Source organism: Piliocolobus tephrosceles, chromosome 14 (genome assembly GCF_002776525.5).
Source record: "Piliocolobus tephrosceles isolate RC106 chromosome 14, ASM277652v3, whole genome shotgun sequence".
Taxonomy (NCBI): domain Eukaryota; kingdom Metazoa; phylum Chordata; class Mammalia; order Primates; family Cercopithecidae; genus Piliocolobus; species Piliocolobus tephrosceles.
In genome coordinates this window covers 40,157,896-40,185,097 of record NC_045447.1, presented here as the reverse complement: position 1 = coordinate 40,185,097, position 27,202 = coordinate 40,157,896, and the positions used below count along the sequence as shown (strand labels likewise).

General features: G+C 47.3%; 1 protein-coding gene across 2 annotated transcripts in view; it reads left to right on the top strand.

Moving 5' to 3' along the window:
• The first annotated feature begins 1,211 nt into the window (after positions 1 to 1,211).
• The window catches only part of COL15A1 (collagen type XV alpha 1 chain), a 128,631-nt gene continuing 102,640 nt past the window's right edge, over positions 1,212 to 27,202 (top strand). Inside the window, exons 1-3 of one of the 2 annotated variants that reach the window (XM_023202857.1) lie at positions 1,212 to 1,278; positions 1,629 to 1,746; positions 1,836 to 1,924. In XM_023202857.1, the coding sequence (XP_023058625.1) occupies positions 1,736 to 1,746; positions 1,836 to 1,924 (100 nt within the window). In that variant the 5' untranslated portion in view covers positions 1,212 to 1,278; positions 1,629 to 1,735. Of the gene's footprint in view, positions 1,279 to 1,580; positions 1,747 to 1,835; positions 1,925 to 27,202 lie in introns of those variants that run through there. The other variant, XM_031934079.1, reaches the window with a different exon arrangement.

The window sequence follows — 27,202 nt, the reverse complement described above, 5'->3', positions numbered from 1 at the left end:
ATTTGCCCAACTTCACCCTGCAGCCAGGGCCAGCATTGGACTGGAACCCAGACTCCTGATCTCCAAGCCTGCCATCCCTCCTCTGAGCCCTCACCGCCCAGGCTGGCATGAACCCTTGCATGTCTGAGTGCTCTGTGTCTCCCTGTGATTTTGCTCTTGAGGATAGAGAGTGAGTCTGATCCTCTTGCTTACCGGCAGGCAGCATGGCTGAGTGGTGAGGAGCATGGGTGTTGCATCTGCCATGCTTTAGCCTTGGAATGTTTTGAACCTCAGCTTTCTTATCTATGAAATGGGGATCACAACAGTACCATCTTTCCATGGCCATTGTGGGTATTAAATGAGATAACACAGCTAAAGCATTTAGCACAGGGCTTGGGACATAATCCACACCAAGTGAGCATTAGTTGCTATCTCCATTCCCATGCCATCTTCTCTGCAAGGCTAACTCACTTGGCAAGAGGTGACCGGTCCTCTAGAGAGTGGAACTGAACGAAACACAGGAACTGACCACAGAGCCACGGCCCACTGTGGCTACTTGGTGTGTCAGGAAGAGAGGTAGTTTCCTAGCGTTTCCCTGGCTTCAGAGTTGTCCAGGTCTCTGCTAACTTCAGCGGTGCCTCTTCTCACCCGAAGATCTCACACTATGTGCGGGGTGGTAATCTTAATAATAAAAAGCGACCATTGAGATCACTTTTACCTAGTGCCCTGCGACAAGCTCTGAACAAATGGGTTAGTCTGCCCTGCACCTCCTCACTCCCACTGAGGGCTTTTGGAGGCTGAGCCTGGTTCATGACCCCCACATCTCATCACAGGGCCTGGTGTGATGCCTCATCCAAGACTGTGCTCCTTCATCCGTCCAGCGTTTATTGGCGTCTCCTACTACCTGAGCTGTTTTAGGCAGGGAACAAAGCAAAGATAAGCCCTCCTGGAGCTCACATTCTGATGAAGGGGGCAGGCAAGGTATAGACAGGGAGGAAAGCCCTGGAATCCAGTACATTAAAAACCTTTTTAGGACTATCTTTGCTGCATTTAGTTGTATGTATCATTTATGGCCCCAGGCAGGTCCACTCCTGGGCATTCAAGTCAGTCCATGTGTCAGGCGTGCAGGGTGGGTCACAGCAGCTAGGAGCTCAGTGCAGCTTGGGACTTTGGGACATTCGCTCCACCTCTCTGAGCCTCAGTCTCCTTGCCCATCATATAAGGAAATCACTGATTCCAGCCTCCCTGGGCTGTGGAGAGGATTCCCTCGGCGGCTGTGAAAGAGTGCTTTCTCTGCGGGTCAGTCCCGACAGGACAGACTTAAGGGCTGGAGGGAGCCGCATCCCGCTTGCCCCAACGAATGCGGACGCGGGGCTTTCCTCGCAGGTTACACAAGGCAGTCACGGTTGGAGGCAGCAGAGGGGAGCGCACGTCCCTCGAGAAGGAAAGGGGCGTGGGGAGGCAGCCAGGGAGGCCAGTAGCCCCGGGGCGTGAGCGCGCCGCCGCTGCCCGAGGTGGGGCGCAGCGAGCGGGAGAGCGCAGGGCGCGGCGGAGTCGGGTTTCAGAGCGCGGGTGACTCAGGGCGCGGGCCGGGAGCCTGGATTCTGCCAGCCGCCGCCGCTGCCGAGCGCCGCCTTTGTTCCCGGCAGGAAGGGCGAGCGCGGCGGCCAGCGCTCAGCGCCCCTTCGTCCTCCACTGAGCTCCAACGCTGTGCTCGACTCGCCGCGCGCCTTCCGGGGCTCTGCAGACCCGCGAGATGGCACCAAGGTAAGACCCGCTTCTCTGCTTCCTCGGGTCCCGGGCCCCTCCAAACCTCTTGCCCGTCTCACCTTTTCTCCCTCGGACACTTCTTGCAGGAGGAACAACGGGCAGTGCTGGTGTCTGCTGATGCTGCTCTCGGTCTCCACGCCCCTCCCTGCCGTCACCCAGACCCGCGCTGCAACAGGTAAGCAACCCGGCCTGAGGGTGGCACCGGCTGCCCCCGCGCCTGTGGAGGAAGCTGGTTTTGGCGGCGGACGCGGCTGCGATGCGCGCCTCATTCCTGGACATAAAAGGGAGTCCTCGCCACTCTGTGCGCACAGGCGGTCCAGCGGGCGGCTACCTCCCGGCAGTGCAGGGATTATAGCTGTGAATGGGATCCCTGGGCAACTGGGGCGGGTGGAGCGCTGTCTGAGCACCCGAGATGTCTGAGCTGGGCGCGGAGCCTCCAATCTTAGGCAGAGAGGGACTTTGGAAACAGCGCCAGCGCCAACAGCCTCAGCGCGTCCAGAGCCAGCGCTTAGGTTGTGCGCGCTGGTTGGCTTCTGGTAAGGGCAGGTCTGTGTGCTCCGCACACAGGTGCGAAGCATGAACACAAAAGCAGGGACATCTGGGGCTTTTGCTGCGCAAGAAATAACGGAACTGAATCGCTCGGACGCTTAACCCAGCTCTGAGTTACCTAAGCGGTCACATCTATCATGGGCAATGGCTCCACCGGTGATGGAAAGAGCTGTGGCCTGGGAGCCAGTGATCTGATCCCTTCCGTTCTCCGGACCTCAGTTTCTCCAGCAGAACTCAGGCGGTTGGCTGAATAGTAAGATCTAAGTTAAGGTAGACCTAAGTTAAAATGGGCCTCAGTTAAGGTCAGACTGTCTGGGTTTGAATTGTGGCTAGGTGGGTGATCTTGGGCAATGGATTTCATCGCTCTGTGCCTCAGTTTCCCCATCTGAAAAAGACGAATAATTAGACCATTTTACCTTCCTAGAAATGCTGTGAAGATTAGATAAACTAGAAATAATGTGCTTTCCATGATTCTGGTACATACTAGGCACAAAGTAAGTGGTAGAAATTACTGCTTGATTCTTGCAGTAACTATGTGTTGGAAAGCAATGCAGGTATTTTAATTTTTATTTTAGATTCAGGAGGTGGTCATGTGTGGTTTTTTACAAGGGTATATTGCATAGTGCTGAGATTTGGGCTTCTATTAATCCCGTCACATTGCAGGTATTTCTATAACACTGAGGTTGAGACAAGCTTAGAAAGTGGCCAGTCCAAATCCAGGGCTTGAATCCAGGTCTGCAGGCTCTTGCACTTGCTCAGCTCTTTCTCTGTGCATTTTTGCAGAAGAGCCATGATTTCTGTAGCTTCTGACCCCTTCTCCTTTGAATTTGGAGGATTAGTACACAGCCTCAATTTAATAAGGGAGAGAAAGTCTAGGAAACCACCTGTAGTCAGCCCAAAGGAAACGGGATTGAGAAGGTGGTCTTGGTTAACTCTTTGTTTGCCTGAAGAAGCCCAAGACAGCCCATTGTCTCCTGGGCAACAACACCCAAATCCGATGATAGCTTTTCCTGCCAGAGCGTCCAGCCTGGCATTTATTGCAGATCAAAGGGCAGCTGGGGTATAGTTTTAGCTTCTCAGCCCCATGGCTCATGTCAGAAAGTTGCAATTTTGCATATGATATAGGGCCATGCCAACTCAGTGGCAGAGGCCAGCTTTGGGTTCCATGGTCTTTTGTGAACTTTGCTGCAACTTCCAGTTTCCCAAAAGGAAGAGGGATCTGGGGATAGGAACTTTGGTGTTTTTTTCTCCTCCTGTGTGTGTCTCTAGGATCCCTCAGTGTCAGGGCTGTTGTTTCTAACACAAAGCAAGTCCTATTCCCATTTATAACATAAAAAGGGAGGCCCAGCAAATCTTCAGGAGCTGAGAAGGGTCTAGGGAGAGCCATTTGCAGCTGATGGGTTTTCAGTGCCCCTTTGGGGATATGAAACTGTTCCTAAAAATGTAAACTGTCCTCCTGCAAACTGAATTTTTAATGCAATTTAATATTGCTGATACTTATAAAACACTTCGTGTGTCCAGATGGAGGTGTGAACATGTTCATATTTCATTCATGCAGTCCTTACAACCACTCCAGGAGGTGGGGACTGAGAACAGTTAGTATCTCTGTTTTTCAAATGAAGAAATAGAGGTCCAAAGTTACAAGACTTCTAAGTGGCTGAGTGGCTGGGGTGGGATTTGAACCAGACAGTCTGACTACAGAGTCCTTGCTCTTAACCATCCTAGTGTGCAGTTAGAGGAGCTTCACGGATGGAGAAGGCTTTAGGGGCTCCATGGTCTCCAATGAGCCCTACAATCTGAATGTCACAATGGTAACATGAGTCCATTGCATTTGCATGGCATTGTGCAGTGTTCAAAGCACAATGTCACCTTCACCAAGTTCCTGGAATCACCACACAGCAGTGCTGAGAAGTAAATGGGGCTGTATCTTACAGAGGGGATGTGACTTCCTCAAGGCCACATGACTGTAACCGGGTAGATCTATAATAGCCCTCCCACATCTGTGAACTTCAGGGCTGGTGCTGTTCCTTCCATAGGGCCACTGCTCAACTGGGTATAAAAAACAATTGCCAAGACTTCATAGCACTACGAACCAGCAGTGTTCTAAGTGCTCTGCCATGAACTCACTCAATCATCACACCACCACCATGTCTTATCCCCTTTTACAGATGAGGAAACTAAGGCATAGTCATTTGCCCAAGGGCATATAGCCTTCAGTAATATAAGCACAATTTGAGCCCAGAGGGTCTGACTCGAGAATCTGTACTCTTAACCACTACGCTGTATGCTTAAGTAGCGTGGCTTCTGAAAGCATGTTTGTAAGTGGGCTGTTATGAGCAGAAATGCATGTTCCCAACGATTTGGCAGTTTCTTAAAATGTTAAATAAATACTTACCCTACGGTCCAGCACTTCCCACTCCTAAGTATCTACTTAAGGGAAAGAAAAGCATATGTCCACCCAAAAACTCATATGTATGTTCATAGCAGCATTATTGATAATGGCCAAAACGGAAATAAACTGGTCCTTTAGCTGGTGAATAGAAAAACAAAATGAGGTGTATCCATTCAATGGAATACTACTCAGCAATGAAAAGGAATGAAGTATTGATCAATGCTACAACAATATGGATACAACTTAATACCATTAAGCTAAGTGAAAGAAGCCAGACATTAAAAAGCAATACATTGTCACCTTCACCAAGTTCACTCTTCACCAAGAGTCCCTATATATGAGATTTCTGTAAAGGCAAAACTACAGAGACAGAAAACAGAAGCAGAGAATGACTGCAAAGGGGGATGAGGAAACTTTTGGGGGAATGTTCTAAAACCGGATTGTGCTGGTAGTTGTGCAACTCTATAAATTTACTAAAATCATCTAACTATACATTTATGGGTGTATTTTACAGAATGTAAGCTATGCTTCAATAAAGCTGCTTATTAAATAAAAGAATGCATTTTCCCAGAGCATCTAGGCACCAAATCTGGTGGGGCTTCACAGTGGGGTTCATAGCCAGCCTGGTACGGAGCTTGCACACAGCTCACAACTTTAAAGCTGCTGGCCTCTTAGGGCATTGATTCTCTCAGAAAATGGGTCCCGAGTTCCTCCTGCACCTCCAAGCCTCTGGATCGACTCTCCCTCCCATCCCTGAATGCCATTGTGGGCCCAGGACAGGGCTCCTTGGCTAGGGGTAGAACACAGGCATGTGGTTTTTTGCAGATCATTGATCTGTTAAAAAGTGGGTCTTTGTAAACTTCCTGATAGCCCTCATGCCCTAAAACAGCACAAGTGCAGGTATTGGAAAACCTGAGTTCCAATCACTGACTTCCTCCATGCAGTTAGATGAGTTGCTTTTCCCACTCTGAACCTCAGTTTTCCCATCTATGAAGTAGAGAGGCAAGATTCACTCATCTCTGTAGTCCTCATTTAAAATGTTGGGAAACAAAACAAAATAATATTTTTCTAGTTTGAGGTTTGATTATTTCACATAGTTCAGTTCAACAAACCCATTCTGTGCTGGTCCTCATGCTGGCTGGGTACAGAAAGGATTTGGGCACACAGCTGCCCCAAGGGGGTCATAGTTCACAGGAAGAAAGAAAGGGCCACAGACAATTGTAATGCCATTTTTCCTGAGCTCTTCTCATCTACTATCCAGAATGTCCCATGTGCAGCCAACCCCATCCTCCTACACCATCCTGTTTAAAGAGACACTTGTCAGTGGGTGTCACCCACATGGCCTCTTGTGCCTCCAGTGGTCAGGGTTGAGCTGGAGGACAGCACCAATCCTTCCTTTTCCTGGTAAAATTTCAGTGTCATTGGAATAGCCAATATTTTAGAAGATAGTGGGGCTATTGTCTAGGTAGAGATGGTGGTGTCACAAGTAATTTGCTCTTGCTAATAAAGTGTTGATGATTGCAAATTATTTGTTTGTCTTTAAAATGTTTTATTGTAAAATACAACATCCATTCAAAAGTGCATGCTAAAGGTACGGTACAGTACAATGATTTATCACAGAGCAAATATTTATGTAATCCAGATGAAGATATAGGATAATCCGCAGAAGCTCTCCTGAACCCCTTTGCTGTGGTTTTATTTTCCATTCTTTCTGTCTGAGGTAACCATTACCTTGACATTAATAGTCATCACTTTCTTGCTTTTTAAAAATAGTTTTACTATCTAAGTGTGTATCCCGAAATTCTGAAGTTCTGTTTTACTCGATGTTGAACTTTTTACATGCAGAATCTATTCCTTTGTGTCTGATTCTTTCAATAAATAATAAGTTTTGAGATTTATTCATGCTGCTGTATGTGGCTGTAGTTCATTGCCATTGCTGTGTAATATTCCATTGCATTAGCATAGCATATATTACTTATCCATTCTTCTCCAACATTTTGATTGTTTCCATTTTGGGCTAACGTAAGTGTTGCTCTGAACATTCTTGTACATTTCTTTCGGTGCACATGTGCATGAATTTCTGTTGGTTCTATACTTAGGAGTGGAGTGCTGAATCAGAGTGTGCATATCCCCCAACTGAGTAGACAATGCCAGCATGTCTTCTAAATGGTTGTACAGATCTACACAGCTACCAAGAAATGAGGACCTCCATTTCTTCACATCCTCACCAGCACTTGGTCTTGTCACTGAACTTAACTTCAACATTTCTAACGGGTGCATATTTGAATCTTACAGTAGCCTTAATTTCCATTTTCCTAATTATTAATTAAGTGAATGACCTTTTCATATGTTTGTTGACCATTTAGATATCCAGACTTACTTTTTATTGAGGTGAAATTTACATTATATAACATTAACCATTTAAATTGTACAATTTAGTGTCATTTAGTACCTTCACAATACTGTACAATCAATGTCTCTATCAAGTTCCAAAACATTTTCATCACCCCAAAAGAAATCTCTATGCACATTAATCAATTGCTCCCCATTCCCTCTTTTCCCAGCTTCTGGCAATCACTAAACTACTTTCTGCCTCTATGGACTTGCCTACTCTGGATATTTCATGAAAATGGAATCATACCGTATATGATCTATTGCATCTGACTTCTTCCATTTAGTATAAAGTTTTCATGGTTCACTCATGTTGTGTCATGTGTCAGCACTTCATGCCTTTTTATGACTAATATTCCATTGTGTATATATATATATATACACCACATTGTGTTTTTCCGTTCATTTGTTGATGGACATTTGGGCTATTTCTACCTTTTGGTTTTTGTGAATAGTGCTGCTCTAAACATTTGCGTACAAGTATCCAGACGTTTGATGGCCTGTTTCTACTTCTTTATATCTAGGAGCAGAATTTCTGGTCACGTGATAATTCTGTGTTTCAAGTATGAGGAACCCCCAAACTATTTTCCACAGTGGCTGCACCATGTTTACATCCCCACCAGCAATGTATGAGGGCTTTAATTTTGCACATCATCGCCAATGATTGTTTTCAGTTTTTAAAATTATAGCCATTTTAGTGGATATAAAATGGCATCTCATTGTGGTTTTCATTTGCAATCTTTCTTTCTTTCTCTTTCTTTCTTTCTTTCTTTCTTTCTTTCTTTCTTTCTTTCTCTCTCTTTCTTTCTTCCTTCTTTCTTTCTTTTTCTTCTTTCTCCTTCCTTCCTTCCTCTCTCTCTCTCTTTCTTTCTTTTCTTCTTTCTTTCTTTTCCTTTTTTTTGATGGAGTCTCACTCTGTCATCCAGGCTGGAGTTGGTGGCGCATCTTGGCTCACTGCAACCTCCACCTTCCAGGTTCAAGCGATTCTCCTGTCTCAGCCTCCCAAGTAGCTGAGACTACAGGCGCACCCGGCTTATTTTTGTATTTTTAGTAGAGACGGGGGTTTCACCATATTGGCCAGGCTGATCTCAAACTCCTGACCTCATGATCCTCCTGCCTCGGCCTGCCAAAGTGCTGGGATTACAGGCGTGAGCCACTGTGCCTGGCCTATTTGCAATTTTCTAATGACAAATGACCTTGAGCATCTTTTCAAGTGCTTCTTGGCCACTATCTTCTCTGGAGAACTCCTGATTTTAATGGGAAACATATAAATTAGAGCAGCGCAGAACTTCCCTCTAACCACGCCACTCTTGCTCCCTGGCAGTCTGACATGCTTTTCTGAGTGAGAGAGATGTGGGTAGGAGTCACACCTGAAGTTTTGCCTCATTGGCCTCCAGTCTTCATCTCCCAAAAGACAATTGTCTGGAGCTGGCCACTTTGTCCAGAACTGGACTTTAGCCATTTGTCATTATTATAAATAGTGCTGCTGGGACATCTTTAGACAAATGGCCTTTTTCTTTTGGATTATTTCCTTTGGCAATATTTCCCCTCAATGAACTCACCCATCAAAGAACAGAACTGGTTGGATAGTTCTTACTATGTATTTAGATGGATTTTTCTTATTTAATCATGATGCTTCCTAGTTCAATTGCCCTCGCTGGGTTCTCATTGTACCTGGGTTGGAGTCACACTCCTAGCCCCAGAGGACCTTGCCTTCCTCCACTAACACTAAGTCCCTATGGATTTCAGCTCACATCAAATCACTGGCAGGCTTCTGAATGGGACATGCAACGTCCCACATCTGTGCTTTTGCATAGGCTAGTGCCATTTTAATTTTATTATTATTTTTTGAGACAGGGTCTTCTCTGTTGCCCAGGCTGTAGTGCAGTGGTACAATCTAAGCTCATCGCAGCCTCAAAGACCTGGGCTCAAGGGATCCTCCTTCCTCAGCCTCCTGAGTAGCTGGATTACATACCCTCATACCCAGCTAATTTAAACATTTTTGTAGACATAGAGTTTTGCTGTGTTGCCCAGGCTAGTCTAAAACTGCTGGCTTCAAGCAATTCACCCTTCTTGACCTCCCAAAGTGCTGGGATTACAGGGGTGAGCCACTCCACCTGGCTACCAGTACCATTTTAAAAATGCCTTTCCCCCACAGTACCTGGCGATCCCCAAATCATCCTTTTAAGATTCTGCTCTGGGAAGCTGTCTCTCCTCTCCCAGGCATCATGAGCATCTCTTGGTCTCAGGGCTCCTCAGACTGTACCGTGACCCCAGATTAGTTTCCTGCCTCCCCTGCTACATGGGAAGTTCTATGAGGCAGGGATGGGCCTGTCCAACTCTGAATCCTGGAACAGGGATCCCAGGCACAGGGACTGGCATGAAGTGGGTACTCAGCATACTTTTTCAATGAATCAAAGAAAGAATGAAGGAGTTAGTCTAGCCTGTGGTCTAATGCATCAACTTACTATGTCCTCTGTGGTGCGTAAGTCATCCCAATTCTTCCATGGCTTTGTCAGCTGTAGGGTGATCTTGACTGAGTACTCAGGGAACATTATAGGGCTGTCGTTTTCTTCAATAGTGTAATAACTAGTTAGGCTGGAATTCACACTAATGTTACTTTGCTCTTTATCTTTCTTATTACATTAATTGGATAAACATTTATTTTCCAGCTTCTCTCTACTCATCTTATTCCTGATTTCTCAGTTTGTCAAAAGTTGTGCATTTATCTTTTTTCTTCTAGCTAAATATGTAAGTTGATTTTCCAGTTTTCTTTTAATATCTACAGCTTGATCACTTAAAAGGAACCATAGATTAGGATATAGTCTCTCTTTTTTTTTAGATAGGGTCTCGCCATGTTGCCCAGGCTGGTCTTGAACTCCTAGGCTCAAGCAATTCTCCCAACTCGGCCTCCCAAAGTTTTGGGATTACAGGCGTGAGCCACCACACCTGGCCAGATTACTGCATAATTTAAAGCCAGTTCTTTTCCAAAGTGGTCCCCAGGTTTCCCCAAAGTACTAATTAAAGTGTGAGCTATTGTACCATCATTGTACCATACTGCCCATCATTGTTGTGTGATATCTTATTATATAATATTTTTTCTTTTAATGGTATACTTTTATTTCTGGTATTTCTGTACTACTGGTCACTTTCTTGTGTTAATATGTGTATGTCATTTTAAATCCATACAATTTTGATGATTGTTACTTTGTGGTATGTTTTACAGTCTGGTAAGATAAATTACCCCAGCCTGCCTCCTTCATTAAGCCATCAATTCTTTAATATAGGTTGGCTTATTCCATAATTTCTGCATAATATAATTAGACACTGGGAGTATAGCAGTGGTAGTGGGTAGGTGAGGGTTGTAAAAAGGAGGCAATCTTACAATAAGACTCAGTTTAAGGCATTAATGTCTGGTGTGGAGAATGGATAAGCAAATAAGACCTCAAAGTCAGAGCATCCAATTGTGGGTTATGACCTATTGCCGTCAACACAGAGCCCAGGGGAGCTGAGGTGGTATCAGAGGTGTTGGAAGGAGCCAGGTTTGCTGACTGATTACCCCCTTCTGCTCTATCCAAACTACAGAGAGGAAAAGTCTAGGGTTAGAGAAGATCCTGGGGGAAGGTCCAGCCCTCCTCCCGGTCAACATCTAATGGGAGAGACAAGTGGCCCGGGTCACCAAATGAGTGCAGCCCACTCTTTATCCCCATTATAACCAAACTCAACCCAACCCAACCCTATCCAACCCAACTCAACCTAATCCAATTCAACCCATCTAATCCAATACAACTAAATCAAACTCAACCCAATCCAACCCAACCCAACCTAATCCAATCCAACCCAATCCAACCCAACCCAACCAAATCCAATCCAATCCAGTTCATATTTGTTGCATGCCATGGATGATTTCAAGGACTGAACAGGACAAAAAACTGTTCTGAGGGCTCTGGTATCTCTCTCAAGTGACCAGGACCCTTGACCTTAGATGCCAGGGAACCCCTTTCTGGGTTTGGAGAGCTCGGCTGGAGTCTGGCTTGCAGACAACAGCCTGGCCTTAGGCCTCTCTAGGAGTTACTCCTCCCATCACTGAGGGACTCAAATGGGGTCCAACTTAAAACCCCCCTCCCATCTAGGCAGTCTTTTGTGACTAGCTTCCTCCCAAAGGGAATTTCTGTTGAAGTCTTCAAAATGGTCTGTCTGTTCTGTATTATGGCTACTCTTACAGATGTCTGTCTTCCTCCTATTATTTCTGGCTTCCTGCTGTCCCAGGCACTCTCTGGAGTGGGTGGCAGAATGGCTGAAGAGCTGTGTTAGACTCAGTGCCCATCCTGGAGGGACTCATAGTCCAGTAACAGAGACAGTGTGCGGAAGCTGGCTTGCATGTTAAGGAGCTTGTCCTGAGTTTCCTAACACAGTGAAAGCAAGCATCTGCACTACCAAAGTAGGGATGTCCATTTCCACCAGGAGATGGGAGAGGCAGAGGGATGTGAGAAGTGTTTGTAAGAGGTTCATTTTTTCAATAACATTAAAAAAATTGGTAATAAAAATGATACATAGTTATTATCAAAACTAGGGCCAAAAAGAGAAGTTTAAAAAGATCACATATTATTTGTGACTCAACGATAAACCCTGCTAGCATTTGATGAACTATGTTTCAAGTTTATTTTCCACCCCTAAATATGCACATAGATCACAATATGAACAGAACATTCTGTACATTGCATTTAGTTGATGGCTTTTTTCCCCCTTAATAATCATCTAGACACCTTCTCTGGAACATTAAATATTCTTCTCTAATATTTTTTGTGCTTGTAATAGTATTTCATTGTTTGGTTGTCCTGTAAACTTTCAGGCTGTTTCTCATTGCTCACTATTATGAACACTATTGTGACGATCGTGGTCTCATAGCTTCGTATTTGACTACTTCTGCAATTATTTCCTAGCACAACACAATTTCCTAAAACAAATAGTTGGGTCTAGTGTATGTCCATTTTTAAGGCTTTTGTTGCATGGTTCAGAAAGGCAATAGTAATTTATACTCCCTGCAACATCACATGAGAATGCCAAGTCCCCCCTGCCTTGTCTACTACTGCTGTTTCTAACCCAAAAGGAGCAAATGACAACAGGAAAAGGAACAGTGCCAGCATCCTTCTCCAAATGGTGGCCTTACTCGAAAGAGCTTAGGGCCCCTCCCACACTCCCTCTCCACCCTTCTCCTTCATTCATCCATTTTGCACTTGTCTATGGAAGAGCTAGAAGAGGGTTTTTCAGGAAATTAGAATGTGAGAGCTCATGTCATAAGGACCTTGGTGGTCATCAGCCCTCCAGTACCTTGGAATCATTTTGAGGATTCCAAGGGGACCTGGTGCCCAGTCCTCCAGCTCTTTAGGGATTCTTCATACATCTGAGGTGAGATCCAGACACCAGCAGGTTTGAAAATCTCCTGGTTGGAGTCTAAGGTGCAGCCAGGGCTGAGAACAACCAATGCAGTCCAACTGCTTCCTTTCAAAGGTGGTGATGCTGAATCCTAGAGGGGGACTTCTTGTCTTCCTTATCTGTAAATTAGGGCAATTCCTACTCTAAGGATTAGTGAGCATCAGGCCTGTCACTGGTGATCAGTTCCATGCCTCCTTACTTCACTGCTCCCACATCACTGTGGGTTCCTTGAGGGCAGGAAGCTGTTTTTATTTATCCATGTTTCCCCAGCATCTGACATGGCACTAAATGGACACAATGAGCATTTGAACAAGTTAATGAATGAATCATTCAAAGCCTGGGACTGTGGAGATCTTAGTGAAAACCCAGCATTATGAACCCTTGACCAGCAAAGTCTATGTGCGCCTCCAGCCACACTGAAAGACCACCCTGCAGCCATCCACTGCAGGATGATGGGGCTGGAGCAGGGTGAGAGTAGGCATTGCCTATAGTATATATGTCAAGAATAGAATGTTTCATGAAAGAAAAGTTAGGCTGTGCTTTTTTTGGCATAGGAAAGTTACAACCATTTTATCCCACAGAAAATAAGAGTAGAGATGCTAACTGATGACAAGCTGAACCCAAGTTCTTGCAAGTTCAACAGCATTACACACAGAACTTCTGAAATAGGCCCAGCCAGCTGCTTCTCCCCTCCAACTACAATCTTAGTGGCTGGCTAGTTCTGACTTGATTGTCTAGCTCAGAGAGGGAAAGTGACTAGCTCATGGTCACAGTTCAAGTTGGCAGGAGAGCCAGGTCTAGAACCAGGTATCCTGACTCCCAGGCCAGTGCTCTGGTGCTTCACATGAACCTAAGAAAATACCAAGAGTATGGCTGGGATACAGTGGCTCATGCCTGTAATCCCAGCACTTTGGGAGGCCAAGGCAGATGGATCACCCTGAGGTCAGTAGTTTGAGACCAGCCCGGCCAACGTGACAAAATCCTGCCTCTACTAAAAGTACAAAAATTAGCCGGGTGTGGTGGTGCACGCCTGTGGTCCCAGCTACTTGGTAGGCTGAGGCAGGAGAATCTCTTGAGCCCAGGAGGCAGAGGTGGCAGTGAGCCAAAATCACGCCACTACATTCCAGCCTGGGTGAGAGAACAAGGCTCTATCTCAAAAACAAAAATAAACAAAGAAACAAAAAACAGCAACAATCAAAAAACAGTATGATCTGTGCTAATAATTATATAGTGCTTTTCACGTATCAGGTGCTGTTTTAAGTTTTAATATATAGGATATATATATTTGCTATATATACACGCACATATATCCACACACATATATGTGTGTGTGTTTCATATAATATAAATTGTATATATACATTTATATATACACATATGTATGTGTATCTAATATATGAAATTCTCACTACATCCTTGCAAAATGAAGAAATTTAATTACAACTTGACATCAGCACACAGGTCTGTTTCCCAGCCTCCATCCTCTCCACCCTAGAACCCATCCTCCACACTGCAGCCATAGTAATCTTCTAGCTTCTTGCTACTCAATCTTCTTGCTTCTAGCTTCTTGCCACTTGTGGTCCACAGACCAGCAGCATCAGCAGGACCTGGGAACTCGGCAGAAATGCAGAATCTCTGGCTTCACCCCCAGAACTCCTAAATCAGAATCATACCATCTAGGGGACAGAGGATCACATTTTAACAAGATCCCCAGTGATTCGCTTGCACTTTTAATATTTGAGCAATACTCTAAACCAGCTCTCATTGTGTTGCTCCCTATTTAAACCCTGTGTCATCTTCCCACGATTACCACCTGTGGTAGGCAGGGCCATGACTCTCTGAAGGACCCACACCCTAACCCCCAGGACGTGTGACTCCATTAGGTTCTATAGCAAAGGGGAATTAGGCTGCAGATGGAATTAAGGTTGATAATCAGCCGACCTGAAATGAGGGAGATTGTCCCAGATTACCTGGTTGGGCCCAATGTAATCACAAGGGTTCTCAAAAGTGGAAAAGGGAGGCAGAGAAAATCAGAGTGGTGTGATGTGAGAGGACTTGAGCATCCTTCTTTGCTGGCTTTGAAAATAGAGGAAGGGGCCACAAGCCAAGGAATGCAGACAGCCTCTGGAAGCTGTAAAAGGGAAGGAAACTGATTTTCCCTTAAAGCTTCCAGAAAGAAGCATGGTCTGCTGATACCTTAATTTTTTATCTCTGTAAGACCTGTGTTGGACTTCTCACCTCCAGAACTGTAAGATAAAAAAAACTTGTGTTGATGTAAGCCACTAAGTTTGTGGTAGTTTGTTAGAGCAGCATTGGAAGATAAATATGGCCTTCTACCCCTTAGTGTGGCATTTGAGGCCCTCTGAAGTTCCACCAAGTGCTGTCTTGGCCTCATCTCCCAGAATACCCCTTCCCACACCCTGATCTCAAATCAACAGAGCCTCCAGAGTAGCTAGAATATGGGAAGGGACACTCTGGTTATTTCTCTCTCTCTCTCTCTCTCTCTCTCTGTGTGTGTGTATGTGTGTGTGTGAGAGAGAGACAGGTTCTCACTCTGTTGCCCAGGCTGGGGTGCAGTGGTGCAATCACAGCTCACTGTAGCCTTGACCTCCCTGGGCTTAAGTGGTCCTCCAGCTCAGCCTCTCGAGTAGCTGGGACTGCAGGTGTGCGCCACTATACCTGGATAATTTTTCTACCTTCCTTTTTTTTTTTTTTTTTTTTAAGAGATGGGGTCTCACTATGTTGCCCAGGCTGGTCTCAAACTCCTGGCTCAAGTGATCCACCTGCCTTGACCTCCCAAAGTGCTGGAATTACAGGCACCATCACACCTGGCTGGGGTTATTCTCTGTACCACCAGCACCTAGCCCTGTGCCTGGCCCCTGGCCGGTACTCAGGCAATGCCCTTTGAAGGAATAACCCAGTGGAACCCTATTACGTTCAGGTCACCACCAGCCACGGAGGAGCCCATGACATGCCTGAGGCAACTATGGCAACGGCGCGGGACACGGTGGAGACTCTCCCAGAGCCTCAGGTTTAACAATCCTTTGCTCTTCTTCCGCTGTGAGCAAATCACTGTACCTCTCTGGGCCTCATTTTCCCCACCTGAGAAATGAAGGGGTTGGAAAGGCAATTCTAAAAGCATAGTTAGCATGAACATTCTAGGATATCTGAGTTCAGTTTGGCCGCATTTTGTGGCAGTTGGGGGCAGTGATTCGGCTCAGCTCTGCTCAGCCCTGTTCATCCCACTGCTGAGCACATCCTTCACTGTCATCCCATTCACAAAGTGGGATACAAAACTGCCCAGCAACTGAGTGTATTTGGTACAAAACAGAGACTACAGCTGCGCATTCCCCCTGTCTAGTTAAAATGCCAAATTACTCACTCTCCCACGGAAAGAAAAAAGGAGGGGTGGGGGAAGAAACCATTTCTCACTGCAGAGTTTTTCCATGTGACATATTTTCTAATTTTATTTCAGGTCTAACTGTCTACAGTAGATGGCTCCATATCCCCTCCCCTTTTAGGATATGAGCTTTCATTAAGGAATGAAATGGCTTTATTTGTTTAATATTTGCAAGTGTGGGTTGATATCAAATTGCACCTGAATGTCTTCATTTTCTCTGCTGGGGGAAGTTCTCTAAGATGCCCCGCACTGGTTTAGTGGCTCAGATTCCTTGGTTCTAGGCCCAGTCACAGGAGCTTGGCCAAGTCCCTTCCATTCTCTGGACTCAGATACTCAATCCACAAAGTGAGGAAAAGGCTAGCTCATCACGGAGATAGGGTGGCTGGATTGGAAGCTGTGGCTGATGCGCCCCGTTTCTAAGAGTGGTTCCATTTGAGACTGTGTTGGAATTGTATGCATCTCAGTTTATGTCTGTGCTCAGCTCCTGTCATCTCTGCACTGTTGCTTTAGTTCATGGAATGGCTGAGAAATTTTTCATACCTGGAAAGAGTACTGTAGCTTTGTTTTAAAGAAATTAATTCTGGCCGGGCACAGTGGCTCACACCTGTAATCCCAGCACTTCGGGAAGCTGAGGTGGGAGGATCTCTTGAAGCCAGGAGTTTGAGGCCAGCCTAGGCAACATAGTGAGTCCCTGCCTCTACAAAATAATAAGAATAATAACATTAATAAAAATAAGACGATCTGGGTGTGGTGGCATGCACCTGTAGTCCCAGCTATTCAGGAGGCTGAGGCAGGAGGATAAATCAGTTGAGCCCAGGAGACCAAGGCTGCAGTGAGCTGGGATTGTGCCAGAGCACTTCAGCCTGGGCAACAGAACGAGACCTTGCCAAAAAAAAAAAAAAAAAAAAAAAAAAAATTAATTCTGCCCCTGCAATGTCTGGTTGCATGCAACCTCTCCTTCTATCTTCTTGCCCTACCTGGCTTCAGGCCTGTGTTACTTCTTTCTGATGGGTTGCTACAGCAGCTCCCTGGCCAGCAGGATCTCCCATCTCTCTGTCCTCTAGCACAGCTTCTCACTGTGAGTCAGAGTAATTTGTCTAAAACACAGGTCCCATCATGTCACATCCCCTCTCAAAACCCTTCCATGCTTTCCGTGACGCACAATACATTCCACACTCCTTGGGTTGCAGTTCAAGGCCTCTTCTCCTCTCACATCCTTCCCCATGCCCTGGCTCTACCACCCTGAACTGCTTGCTGGTCTCTGAATTGACCACCCATGTTCCCTTCTCCAAGCCTTTGCTTGCGTTGTTCCTCAGCCTACCCTATGGAAATCCTCCTTTGCATTTTCACCTTGATAGACTTGCTGCTCAAACTGTGGTCCCTGGACCAGCCACATGGGCATCACCCAGGAGCTCATTAGAAACAGAGTCCCAAGGCCGGGCACGGCGGCTCACACTTGTAATCCCAGAACTTTGGGAGGCCAAGGCAGGGTGATTGCTTGAGGCCAGGAGTTTGAGATCAGCCTGGGCACCATAGTGAGACCCCATCTCTATAAAAAATGAAAAAACTAGCCTGATGTGGTGACATGTGCCTGTAGTCCCAGCTACTTGGAAGCCTGAGGTGGGAGGATCGCTTGAGCCCAGGAGGTTGAGGCTGCAGTGAGCTGAGGTCACACCACTGAACCCCAGCCTGGGTGACAAAGGGAGACTCTGTCTCAAAAAGAAAAAAGAAAAAAAAGAAAAGAAATACAGGATCCCAAATCCTGCCTCAGACCCACAGCATCAGATCTAGACCCACAACATCAGATCTGTACTTTAACCAGACCCCCAGGTGATGTGTGTGGCGCTCAAGTGTAAGCTGCAGTGCTGTGTAGTTTGGTGGGCAAATGCTGGAGCTGGGCAGTCAGACAGCTGGCCTGGTTCCAGGCTCTGCATGTATCAGTTGGTGACCTTGGACAATGTACTAATCCTTGTGAAACCTTAGTTTCCTCATCTCTAGAGCAAGGAAACTATAAATGAAATAATGTCCCAAGCTCTTAGCATAGTGCCTGGCACATGGAAAAGCCAGTGACCAGTAACAAGGTTCCATCTCAGTGCTAGCTGATGTTGTGCCTAAGCTGTCCTGCGTCCTCTCTCAGCATTGTTTGTGTTGGGTTTATTCCATCAGGGGTGAGAACTTAATTGCAAGTCCATCTCGCTGAGGATGGGGAGGGCCAGGAGCATGTCATTCATGTTTGGAGTGGACCATCCAGTGGAGGGAGATAAACAATCATAATCTGATGTGGGGAAAGTGAACATAGCTAAACAAGGACTTTGCAAAGTGGGTGGGATCTAATTCATTCCAGAGTTTCTGCCCTTGGTAGAAATGGTCATTCTGCCTGTTGTAACCTGGGAGCTTTCTCATTCATCCATTTGTTCACCCACTTTTATGTAATATGTATTGACTGTCCTCTGAGTACAAGCAATGTATGATATCCTGGGCAGAAAATGAAAAGCAAGATAGGCTTGCTGCTTGCCCTCTAGGATCCTATAGTCTAGTGGGGGACATTTATGCTAAATAAAGGATTGTACAAAAAGACTCTTTCTGTTTATAAATGGTAGAAAATGTTAGAAAGCACAATGGGAGCTATGAAAGCACATGCCGGGACACTCTCTTCTGTAGCAGTGTGTCAGGAGAGTCTCCCCAAGGAATGAGATTTAAGATGGGATCTGAGGGGTGAACAGATTTAGCCAGGAAAGGAGGTGGGGCTGATGGGCAGCAAGATGCATAGAATGTTCCAGATACAGAGGAATACAATGAGGAGAGGATGGAAGAGACAGCCTGAGTGTGACTTGAACACGTAACACGTTGAGGGAGGAAGGCAGGGTGAAGTTTCTGGGATGAAACCAGGACCTTCGCCCAGGAGCTGCTTTTCCTAGCCTGGCCCTGGGGGAGCATCTTGGCTTCCCACCGTCCCTCAGTCCTGCAGAACTACCGCCCAGGGCCACCCGGGGTAAGGGTCTTTGTCTAGGTAGAGTGCAGTCAAGTCCTGGATTCTACTACTGCCTTGCTCCTGCCTCTGCTTATCAGACAGTGAATTGCTTCATGGTGGGGGCAAAGGGTCTCTACCTTTATATAGCGTAAGAGAACAGAATTTAAGAGACTTGCAGTAAAATGCCAGGAAAGCAGAGTCAGAAGAGAGCCCTGAGCCAGCACAAAGAGCCCCTGGTCCACTTTGGCCTCTCAGGGCCTCCCAGGCCATGGCAGCTGCCTGGCAAAGAGGTGGTGGAGGAAAGTGAGAAAGGTTTCTAATAATTGCCATCTGTGGTTAGACTCCAGTCAGTCCTGGCTTTGCAAAGCTTCCTCCCATCTATACAACGAAGAGGTCAGACCAGCACTAAAGTCATCCAGGTCTGACACGATGTCCTTTGATTTTTCGTCTCTCTCTGGATCTCTGTATTGAGAACGTGCATCTGTGAACATAGGAATAATTCTCTTGCCAGGGAACAGAAATGCAGGTTGGGATGGAATAACTCGGGTGGGAGGTTTTTAGATGCTTTCACTCAGGGGACCAATTCCTTGAGACATGGTTGTACTCGTGAGACATGGGGGATGCGTTATGCCCCTCCTGTCCAAGCCATTCCTTTGGAGACCTGCTTTTCAAATGGGTGTGCTCACAGTCCTTGGCTGTGTGACAGTGGCATGCGAAGAGCCACATTGTTTATTTCCTGGAGCATTTTACTCAGTGGTTGGTAATTTGTGGTGAGGAGACAGTAACAACTGGGGAATAATTTGGAACATTTTTATATTATTAAAACAAACACACACACATGTTTGGAGTGGAATTCAAAACTTAAGTGCTTTTAAAGATAAAGCAGGAGAATTAAATTTTCAAGGTCCTGGGAGGCTCTTTGGCTAGACTCAGGCTCTCAGGTATATCTGATGACAGACTGCTTTAGCAGAGATGATGTTATATTTAGACTTGAGGTCCCCAACTTGTGGGGGATATTTAGAATTATTGCAAAGGATACTTGGACATTTTCTGTCTACAGACACCTAAGACCCGTGTGTGGAGGGGGCCATTAATGCTTTGATATTGACAAGATGGTGATGGTCACTGTCCTCCAAAGCTTTGGATTAGAACTGTCAACTCTAAGAGGGAATGACCTTGTCCATCACTGCTGGATCTCTGGCACTTAGAATAGTGCCTGCTATACAGCGGGCGCTGAATAAATGCTTCTGGAATGAATAGAAATGTGTGTGTTGATGGCCATGAGAGGCTTTCATTTCTCCATCCACGTTTACCTTTCCAGGAATAGTGTGCGGGGCTGCTTTAGCATGGAGATCTTGGGTGGAATGTGAAGAATGCTGTCATGCATATGCATGTGGGAGGCTGTCCAGCCCTGCTCCAGTTCAAGATTTCTAAGAATCATTCTTTAGAGGCAGCCTTCCATCCAGCGTGGTCCATGCTGCATAGCGTAGGCTCCTTGTGGGAGAAGGCACAGTTCACCATTTATGCACCTTCGGTAGCTAGGACCCCCTGGGCCTCACTTCTTACAAGGCCTGCAAGTCCCCCCAAACACCTTACTCCCATCAGAACCCACGGGAACCTGAGGCCTCAGAAAATGCTGGACTTTGGGGATCAACTATTTCAGCTCCCCCAAATTGCAGATGGGAAGATGGAGGTTCAAAGAGAACAAGGAACTTTCTGGGAGTCACACATATTTTAGCTATGTGACTCCCAGTGGGTTCCTTGTTCTAGAACCAGGTCTGGAACTAGGTCTTCTGATATCCAGGTGGGTGGCATCGCTCCGTTTTGAAATTCCCCAGTGCTGCTTGATCATATCCATACCGTCCTCAGGGATGTGCCTGACAGTAGTGTGTGGTTAGAGTTGAGCTTTGGAAACATCACATGAACTTTAAATCCTAGTTCAGCACTTTTTTTTTTACGATGTGACTTGGGCACGTTGCTCAGAAAGAGCATGGGTTTCCTCATCTGGATGGTGGTGGTGGGTGGTGGGCATAGGAGTCTTACCTCCTGGGGCTACATGAGCTACTCAGCAGGTAATGCCCAGGAGTGCTCAGGGCCAGGGATGGGGAACCCAGTGCTGGGTCATCCATCCCATGAAGTTAAGGTCATGCCTGTCCCGTTCACCCCAAATCTCCAGCACTTGCAGTGCCAGGCATGTGACGGTGTGTGCTTGATAGCCATTTGTGAATGAATACATGAATGAATGAACAAAAGGGACAGAATATGCTTAGCACCTGACATTTACCCAGTACCACCACCCTGAGAGCTAGGTATTGCCACTTCTATTTCCAGAAAAGGAAGCTAAGGCTCAGAGAAGTTAAAGAACATGCCCAAGATCACCTGGTTAGTATGTGACTGAGCAGGGACTTTCATACAAGTTTCTCTGGCATCGAATTCCATGTCCTCTGTCCTGCACCATTCTGGGGGAGGCTGGTCCTCCTGGGGTTCCCCCGAGGGCACCTCCCCTCCCACCCCCCCATTTCTGGTCTCTAGTTAGGAGGTGTCCACTGGGTTTTCATCTTGGAAGGTCTGATTCCCTCTTCCATTATTCTGGTGGTCCACAGGCTGTTCCTCCAGCAAACATTTAGAGACTGTCAAGCTGTACTTTCATCTAAATTAAACAAGAGTCAGCCTGTTTCAAAATATGACTTCAGGGTCACCATCTGTTCTGGCTCTTCCCTTAAACTCAAATCCCATTTCGGAGCCAAATGGGGCTCCAGCATCCCACAGAGAGTGTGTCTCTTTGCACAACTGAGCAGGAAAGTCTGTAGAAAGACGTAGTGTGTTTGGTAACAACCCTCGGACAAATTTCTCCGATTGTTTCTTTTCCCCTACTCGGCAGCATCGACGTCATTGCATGTGGACCACAGGTCCCCACCACAGATTCAAATGCATTCCTTTCTGCACTGGGGACCTAGTGTGTACCGAGCTCTGGATGAGGCCCTTTCCCATGCCATCTTCAGGGCCACGGGAGAGAGTGGCCTGGATCTTACAGTGGGGGAAACACAACATGCCGAAGCTGCTCGGGCAGTCACACCATCAGTCTGGGCATCAGTTTTGTCATGTTGGGGACATTGGACTGGGTATTTTCTGAGGTCCTTCCCAGCTCTGAAGGTTACCCTGATTCTTCATCGGTGCCTTGGCCAATGTAGGCGAGATTTCATGGTGCCCACTGAAGCTATGAGCGCGTTCTGACTGCGCTGCTTGTCTGCCCTGACTGAATTCACACAAGCTCATCTGTTGGGACGCCCCGGGCTGTTCCCTGGGCAGCTTGATTTTGCCCAGGACATAACATGCCAAGTGCTGAGAGGCTGCAGGAGTATGTCTCCTGCTGTTGCCAAACTATCGCCTTCGCGCCACATTCCAAATCGCCCAATTCCACCCTCCTCTTGGCAAGAAAAAGAAAGGGCACCCAACTGCCCAGCACAGCAGCTTGGGGTGAAATGAGGATTCCTCCTAAAATGGTCAGCTGGAACCTTCCTCAGGAATCTGCCAAGGCACCCGGTTGCCTGTTGCATAAATTTTAGTCTCCTTGGCTGGACATTCGAGGCTCTCTGACTCCTGTCTCCTAAAGGGAAAAGTAATTGAGAGTCGCAAGAGCTGGGAAGTCCCAACACTGCAGTTAAGCCCTGCAGTCTTAAGCTCCTTCAGTTTCAGTCCTATCATCTAAAAATGGCATAGCCACAGTCCCCACCCCATCAGACTGTCCTGAGGTTAGGTGAGTTAACGCACCTAAGTGCTGAGCTCAGGGTTGGCCTGTTGTGAGATTAACATTTCTAAGTCTGAATCTCTCTGGATCCATAATGCTCCCCTTTTTGCTCCAGTGCTGGAGGATATCTCGGGGTCCCATTTCTCCCCTCCTTGGAATCACTCACTTGGCCCTTGTTTTCCTAATTGTGTGGATTTGCTCATGCTCTGCTCACTCCACAGTGTTCACCTGTGCAAAGCCTCCCAGGCCTATCTCCATTGGCCCCTCCTTCAGGTCCCCTTCCCAGTGTCCCCCGGTGGGCAGGGAGAGCTCCCTCTTTAGGCCCGTGCAGGACTTTCCTGTCCTTTGCTCATGGCTCCAAGCTCAGGTCACCTGTATCAGGGACCTGTGTTGGTGTCTGGTCCTTTTTTTCCAGGGGACCCAATTCCTTGTCCTCTTGATCCCCCCGAGCCCAGACCAGGGCCAAGTCCAGATAGGGTTGAAGGTGGATGCTGGTTGTGGACAAGGCCAGACTGGGCCCAGGGGAGCGTGAATGATAGTAAGGTCCCCTCCTGACTCTCCTTCTGGGAGGGGAGACAGCGGACCATTCCCCGCTAGAGTGATGTAAATTATGGGGGCCTTGAGGCCTGTGGATAACAACTCTTAAGAGATTTCACTGACCACATACTATCAATCATATCAAAGAAATCCAGAAACACCCCAGGCCTTGTGTTTCACTTAGAGACAGACTTAGAAAGCTCAGAATTAAAATACTCTTTCAAGCTCCTCCTATCATTCAAGGCTCCTCCCAACCCAATGCTACACCCCCATGGAGGAGGTAGGGGGGCCTTCTCCACGCTGGAGGACCGGGGATCTTACCATTCTGCTCCTGGGATCTCCAGGACTGGCCTGTCCCGTCCTACCTTGCCCCATGGCCCCACCTCATGCTCTGACACCCGGATAGGCCATGAGCAGCCTCCCCGAGGTCTCTAGCCAAATCTCCAGGACCCTAACAGCATATAACAGAGAAGGGGAAGCACTGTTGTTCACATTCTCCACCCAGACCGTGTTGCATGGGGGAGGAAGATGGAGGCAACTGGAATTGAGTCTGAAGTCTGAGAAGCCAGGGTGTTTAAAAGAGTCACTCTCATCTCAGTGGGGGAGAGCTGAGGACTGAGGACAGCCATTTTGCAGAAGGCTGCTCGTTCAAAGCCTCCTGCTTAGGGAGAGGAGACTGCAACCCCCAGTAAAGCTACAATCAAGACTCTGTGTGGTTATTAATATTATATTACACCTCAACAGTGGGGATCAGGTGAGAGCTAAGCTATTAAGTGCATATTAAGCTAAACGGTGCTAGTGGGATTACTGTGACAACTATTGGCATTCATTAGAATTCTTTATGATTGATGATAAATGTGATGAGTTAAGACGGGCATAAAATAATGCTTGTCCAGAGTCTATTAAGCTCATTCATTCACGCACATGTGTATTATTTGTTCATTCATTCATTCATCAAATGCTCAATTTGTGCCTACTCTAGGCAAGGTCTCACGTTAGGGAGCTGAGGGTGACGCTGGGAGATATGGAGATGAAACAGAACATGCTGCCTGCCTCCTGAAGGGCTCACGGGCTGCTGAGGGACACAGGCGAGGGAACAGATAACAGAGTAGTGAGAAATTGGGAGCTTTCTGTGAAACTGGTCCTGGGGTGGAGCGGGGGTTCCTAGGAGATAGTATGACTCACTTGTAGACATCTAGAGAGAGTCCCCTGGAGAATGGGGAACCACCAGGCCCAGCTTAACAGTGTAGCTAGAGTGGCCTTCCCTGCATGTTTTCAGACCCCTGAGGGCCGCACAGGGCCAGGGGAAGTGGGGCTGAAGGCAGGAAGTGGCCACCGCAGGCCCCTGCTGGAAGGGGTGTGCCGCCCTGCTCTGTATGGACTTTCCCTGGGGAGCCGCGGCTCTGTCGGAACCACATTTCCCCTGCCTGCAGAACCCTCTCCTGACAGGCCCTGCCCCAGGGGCTGGAGTGCCCAAGCCTCTCTACATCCATTGACCTCCAGGGTCTGACTTGGACAGGCTTCCTGCTGGCCAGCCTTCTTCCCCCACAGCCGGGGCCACTTGGCTGCCTCACCCCAGGCCCTAGGACATTCCTGTTTTCCATCAGTGGGATCTAGTGATTCAGGGTACTTAGCATCCCATCAGCCTGGCTAGGAGGTGGCTTGAATGCTGTGCTGTGATCACAGAAAAGCGCCATCTCTACCGTCTAGTACTGGGGCCCTGCCTGGGTCAGTCCATGGTGGAAGCAGCGACAGTCCTGCCCCTGAACCCTGTGCCTGGGTCTCTGGCCCCTGCACCAGACATCTGTGCTGCTGGCTGCCTACTCTTATCTCCAGGTCCATGACTGCCCGTGACTGGCCTCCATTCAGGTAGTAGGATGCCATGTTGGCCTCAACAGCACAGCAGGTCTCAAACTAGAGTGTGCATCAGAGACACCTAGGGGGCTGGTTAAAACACAGGGTGCTGGGCCTCAGCCTGGAGTTTCTGATTTTGTAGGTGTGGAGTAGGTCCCGAGAATCCACATCCCTAAAAGTCCCCAGATACTGCTGCTGCTGCTGCTGGTCCAGAAACCACACTCTGAGAACCACTGGTGTCATGGATAAGCAGATGGGCTATGGGGTTTGAACCCAGGGTGTCTGGGTCCAAAACCTGGCCCAGCCACTTACTAGCTGTGTGACCTAATCCCTCTGCACCTTGACCTCCTCATCTGTAAAACAGAGGTAATAAGAACACCCTCCTCATTGTTACTGTAAGTATTGGATGTCCCAGTCCAGGTGACTCACTTGCAATCGTGCTTGGACACAGCACGCCGTAAATGAGCATTCAGTGAATGTGTGAATTTCCTAGGGCTGCAGTAACAAATGACCACCAACTGGGTGACTTAAAACAGCAGTAACTTATCCTTGTCCAGTTCTGGAGGCCAGAAGTGTGAAGTGGAGGCGTGTGGACTGGGTGGAACTCCTCCCAGGGCTCTAGCAGGGAATCTATTCCTTGCCACTTTCAGCTTCTGGTGGTTGCCAGTGATCCTTGGCTTGTGTCTGCATCATTTTAATCTTTGCCTCCGTGGCCACATTGCCTCTTCCTCTTCTATCTGTCAAGTCCCCTCCATGTGTGTCTTATAAGAACACCCATCATTGGATCTAGTGCCCACCCAGATAATCCAGGATGATCTCTTTATCTCAAGATCCTTAACTTAATTACATCTCAAAGACTCTAAATGGAATGAACATGTTTAGGAATGAGGACATGGACGTATCTTTTTTGGCAGTCACCACTGAGCCCACTTTAGGGAACACAGGTTATTATCATTATTAAGTTGTTTCTTGCAACTCCTGCAGTTGGGCCTGGCCTATAGCTTCCTGCCCGGGGGGTGGGGGGCAGGGGCGGGGAGGACGAGTAAACTGATTCACAGGTTCCAGCCACTGGTCAGCTCCACTTTATTCAAGACAACCCATTTTCAGGCTGGGGCAGAGAATTCTGCCTATTAAGCTATACTGGCTATGTTATAGCATTTCAGCATGTTCAGACTTCATTGATCTGAGAAAAAACGCCACTCCCAGCCGCCTAGACTCCTGTCTGGAGCCCTTTGTCCCTGTTAATTGTTCCTTATACCCTGGGAAGTTGTACTTGGCAAAGGATTTTCTCATTCAAAACCCTACTGGAGACCGGGCGCAGTGGCTCAAGCCTGTAATCCCAGCACTTTGGGAGGCCGAGATGGGCGGATCACGAGGTCAGGAGATCGAGACCATCCTGGCTAACACGGTGAAACCCCGTCTCTACCGAAAAATACAAAAAACTAGCCGGGCGAGCCTGTAGTCCCAGCTACTCGGGAGGCTGAGGCAGGAGAATGGTGTAAACCCGGGAGGTGGAGCTTGCAATGAGCTGAGATCCGGCCACTGCACTCCAGCCTGGGCGACAGAGCGAGACTCCGCCTCAAAAAAACACCACCACCAAAAAAATCCCTACTGGATTCTCACTGCAGTCTCGTGAGAGAGATTGTATCACCCTATTTTGCAGATGAGAAAACTGAGGCCCGGGGGAAAATTTGCACAAAGCTGCCTTTCATGGCAATTCTAACATAGTAATTCATGGGAGAGAAAAGAAGACTAATGTCACTGATAATACTAACTACCCCCACCGCTATGCTTCATTCATCGTGTGCCTTTGCTTGGCCCTCTGCTCAGTGTTTTATGTCCATCATCTCAGGTCATTCTCAAAACTCTATCCTGAAGTAGGTGGCATTCCTCTGCTGCAGATCTAGAAACTGTGGCTCAGAAAGGTGAAGCATCTTCTCCAAAGTTGCCCATCTTTTAAATGCAGAGTCGAGGTTGAGTCTTTCTCCCTAATACCAGGTTGCTCAGAGATCCATTTCCCAACTCTGAAAAAATGTCAGGGCAGACAAGATGAGAATAGTGGCTGCCCAGTGGCCAGCAGGGCTAGAGCCTCCTGCCCTCCCAGAACTGGTCAGAAGACAAAGCCTGTGAGAGACCCCCTCTCCTACTGTCAGCAGAGCCCTATTCCTGGTAGCT